At 52.0% G+C, this 4,605-nt stretch overlaps 1 protein-coding gene across 1 annotated transcript; it reads left to right on the forward strand.

Annotated features, from left to right (window-relative positions):
* The first annotated feature begins 999 nt into the window (after positions 1–999).
* Positions 1,000–1,990, forward strand: LOC127304364 (uncharacterized). Its single transcript, XM_051335052.1, has 2 exons — positions 1,000–1,192; positions 1,242–1,990. Exons 1-2 carry the CDS (start codon positions 1,000–1,002, stop codon positions 1,988–1,990), a joined length of 942 nt encoding a protein of 313 aa, XP_051191012.1.
* Positions 1,991–4,605: the final 2,615 nt, after the last annotated feature.

Raw genomic sequence — 4,605 nt, forward strand, 5'->3', positions numbered from 1 at the left:
ATATCCCCATGAGAGACTTGCATACCTACCGTATCTTGCAGGTTGCTGCCTTCTTGGCAGGGTTATTCCGTTCCGGCCTAATTAGGAGGGTGCTAGTCGTTGCCCTCGGGCGCATGATCAACGAGTAGGACCTTAATGGTTGAAAGTTCTTGTGGATGTTTGTTAGTACTAGGGTACTATCCAGAATGCGAATATTTTACTGTATAAAACTGCACAATCGATTCCCCTTTGTCCAATTTGCAGATGATTTACTGCCGTGATGATGTGTGCTACGTCCCTCTGCACCAAGCCGTCCAGACGGAATCGACAAGCGAGCACCATGGCATGGAGCACCGAGAGCGCAACACCATGGACATGGAGATCTGCACCACCACGCCATCCTCCCCGTCCCCCGCCGTGATCCTCAGCGACACCGACAACGACGACGACTCCACCACACTCTCGAGGCCCGCCCCCTAAAGGCGAGGGCATAGACCGGTAGGTTGTCGATGAAGTCATCCTCGACGGGCAAGGCTGGAAGGTCGCCGACGAGCTGCTATCCCCTGGCGGTGACGGCTGCACCGGCGACCAGCTCCCCCGCACCGGCGACGGCTGGAAGCCCACCCCCGAGCTCCCCTCCCCTGGCGGTGACGGCTGCATCGGCGACCCGCTCCCCCACACCGGCGACCCTAGATCCAGGTGAATGGGAGGTCAGCAATGGGAAAAGCGCTACAAATGTAATAGCAAATTACTTCATGCTAACAACTACACAACCAAATGAAACTGCACTTCGACAAATCAGAATGACCAAAACAAGCTGCGAGGTGAAACGAGGATTGCCTGGTGGCTGACGTGCCGGGGGCGTGGCTGAATAGGCCCCTGCATTTCTGGAGGCGGCAGCGGCGGTGGTGGTGGAGGCGGCGCCGGTGCTGGAGGAGGTGATAGTGGCGGTGGTGGTGGAGGAGGCGGCAGCGACGATGGTGGTTCGGTCGCGGCAAGCAGAACACGCTTGCGGAGGACATGCACCAGGTGGTGATCTACCTTAGCCAGCAGCTCTACTCCAAAGATGTGCACTTCCTCACACCTCTTCCTCTCTGGAGCTCGAGATTCTGTAACCGTGCAAAATCATTTTCCGTGGGCTCTGTTGAACCCAGTTTCATCAAGTATGATGAGGCTGGATGTTCATGGGTTGTGCGTGCAAGACCATACAAAGGTGGGCCGCAATGGAGTATTGTAACTTGCCAATCTATTCATACATGCAGTGGCAAGGGATATCCGTGATACCACAGTGGCAGATGATCATCGTCAATTGACCTCCACTTTCATTGCTAATAGAGTTGCCAATGAAATAAAGTCACTCCCTACATACACAATAAAGGGAGTGATAGACTTGGTAAAGGAACTATTTGGTTACAAGGTGAAGTATGGGAAGGCGTGGAAGGCCAAACAAGCTGCATTTAAGATCTTGTATGGTGATTGGGAAGAAGCATACAACCGCCTCCCTAGGTTGTTGGGAGCGATGGCGGCAAGAAACCCAGGAACATATCATGTGGTGGAGGCTATTGGATCGAAGACTAGGATTGTGAATGGTGAAAGTGTCAGAGTATTTGGCCGTGCGTTTTGGGCATTCGGGCCAAGCATAAGGGCATTCAAGCATTGCCGGCCAGTTATGGCTGTTGATGGAACATTTTTGACTGGGCGGTTCAGGGGCACATTGTTGGTTGCCATAGGGCACGACGCCGGGGACCAACTGTTGCCTTTGGCTTTTGCTTTGGTTACCGCAGAGAACAACGACAATTGGGAGTGGTTCATGCACCTAGTGAGGACCAAAGTTATTGAACCGAACAAAGAGGTTTGCATCATCTCGGACCGCCACCAAGGGATACTCAACGCAGTTGAGAAGGAAATTCCAGGGTGTGCTCGTGTCCACCATCGATGGTGCATGAGGCATTTCTGTTCCAACTTCTATAGGGCATGTGGGAACAGCAGTAGATATGGTACAAGTCATTAACGGTGTACGGTTTATTACCTGTCGATACAAGTAAGCAAGTGCCGCTGTTCCCCAGCTGAGTTTATGTTCCCAACCCGCAAATAACTGGAGCCACATGAAAGCGGCATTCGATCCAGTGCCATCAGCGAAAAGAAACCTACTAACAACATACCACAAGTAAGCCCGGGCATACATCTGAACCACCTCATCATCAGCGCCCTCAGGGCACTTGTCAAAGTTAGTCTGTATCCAAGAATAAGGAGCACCAGCAGACATCTTTTCCCTCGTCGGCGCCTTCCCGATGAGCTCCATCATCAAGTCACGCCATCCATCAGATCTTGTGCTCCGACACACAGGCTCCCCTTTGATAGGGAGCGCCAGGATCATGGAAACATCCTGTAGAGTCACGGTCATCTCCCCACAAGGCAGGTGAAAGCTATGTGTCTCCGGTCTCCATCGATCAACAAGTGCCGTGATCGCGCAGGGGTTCATGTGTGGGGTCGACCGGGACACAAGCTGGACAAAAGGGAGAAGTCCGGTCTTCTTGATATACCGTGTGTATCGCTCGTCGTAAGGCATGTGGATCTTCCCACCCGTTATTTTCTCCCTTAAAAACCACTAGCCCGAAAAAGGGAATTGCAAAAGAACCGCCTTAAACATGAATTACCGTACGAAAATAAAACCCAAAAGGGAATTACAAAAAGGAGAATTGACAGTCTGCCTCGTGCTGAAAAAAAGAGTGAGATGTTATATGTATGCATGCAACAACTTATGAAAGCGTGCTGAAAAGTTGGCTCATTAAATGCAAATCCATGAGATGCTCTGTGCATATGCATGCATGCAGTGTGAATTCTTTTGGCTGCATGTAACTTACAAAGTAGTAATAGAAGTTGTTAGTGTGAACACATAGACGCATGTAAACGCAATTAAACACTAAATTGACTGGCTCCCGATTACACCAGCGATCGATCGCCAGGAGGGGATTCGCTGCGTAGAAGCCAGTACGGCCCGAACGGAGATACCACGCCGCGTATTATACACGGATACAGGTACACGTGAGCAGCCGATCCGTCAGCGTCTATAATAAGCAAAGAGTACGAGTGGAGTTTATTCCACCCTAGTCCCAAATCTGGAAGCAAACCCTAGCTAGCTCTCTCTCGGTGCACGCATGCTCGCTCGCGGTGGCCGTCCATGGAGAAGGGGAAGCAGGTCCTCGTGGCGGCTGACGATCACACGCCGTGGATCAAGGCGATTCGGGGACAAGAGCTCCGAGATCTGAGCTCCGGCTGGATTCGCTCGCCGTCCATGGAGAAGGCGGAGGCGGAAAAGGGGAAGCACGCGGCGGCTGAAGAAGAAGACCACGCGCCGTGGCTCGCTGCGATTGCGGCTCAAGAGAGCGACGATCTGAGCTCCGGCTGGACTCGCTCGCCATACATGGAGAAGGCGGAGTTGGAGAAGGGGAAGCAGGTGGCGGCGGCTGAAGAGGAAGATCACACGCCGTGGCTCGCTGCCATTGCGGCTCAAGAGAGCGGCGTCGGATCTGCGGCGTCGTTTGGTGGGGCCGTCTCCACCGCCGTGCATGTGAAGAGGAAGTTGCTGACAGATGCTCAGCGCATGCGTAAGAAGAAGAAAAACCTAAAGAATAGGCTGCGTGAGCAGAGGAAGGCTACGGGGGGGAAGATCTGTTCACCTGCCGACGTCGTGACCTTCAACGAGTTCGACTCCGACGAAATAAAGTCACTCCCTACATACACAATAAAGGGAGTGATAGACTTGGTAAAGGAACTATTTGGTTACAAGGTGAAATATGGGAAGGCGTGGAAGGCCAAACAAGCTGCATTTAAGATCTTGTATGGTGATTGGGAAGAAGCATACAACCGCCTCCCTAGGTTGTTGGGAGCGATGGCGGCAAGAAACCCAGGAACATATCATGTGGTGGAGGCTCTTGGATCGAAGACTAGGATTGTGAATGGTGAAAGTGTCAGAGTATTTGGCCGTGCGTTTTGGGCATTCGGGCCAAGCATAAGGGCATTCAAGCATTGCCGGCCAGTTATGGCTGTTGATGGAACATTTTTGACTGGGCGGTTCAGGGGCACATTGTTGGTTGCCATAGGGCACGACGCCGGGGACCAACTGTTGCCTTTGGCTTTTGCTTTGGTTACCGCAGAGAACAACGACAATTGGGAGTGGTTCATGCACCTAGTGAGGACCAAAGTTATTGAACCGAACAGAGAGGTTTGCATCATCTCGGACCGCCACCAAGGGATACTCAACGCAGTTGAGAAGGAAATTCCAGGGTGTGCTCGTGTCCACCATCGATGGTGCATGAGGCATTTCTGTTCCAACTTCTATAGGGCATGTGGGAACAGCAGTAGATATGGTACAAGTCATTAACGGTGTACGGTTTATTACCTGTCGATACAAGTAAGCAAGTGCCGCTGTTCCCCAGCTGAGTTTATGTTCCCAACCCGCAAATAACTGGAGCCACATGAAAGCGGCATTCGATCCAGTGCCATCAGCGAAAAGAAACCTACTAACAACATACCACAAGTAAGCCCGGGCATACATCTGAACCACCTCATCATCAGCGCCCTCAGGGCACTTGTCAAAGTTAGTCTGTATCCAAGAATAAGGAG

The sequence above is a fragment of the Lolium perenne genome, chromosome 5 (assembly GCF_019359855.2).
Source record: "Lolium perenne isolate Kyuss_39 chromosome 5, Kyuss_2.0, whole genome shotgun sequence".
Lineage (NCBI taxonomy): Eukaryota > Viridiplantae > Streptophyta > Magnoliopsida > Poales > Poaceae > Lolium > Lolium perenne.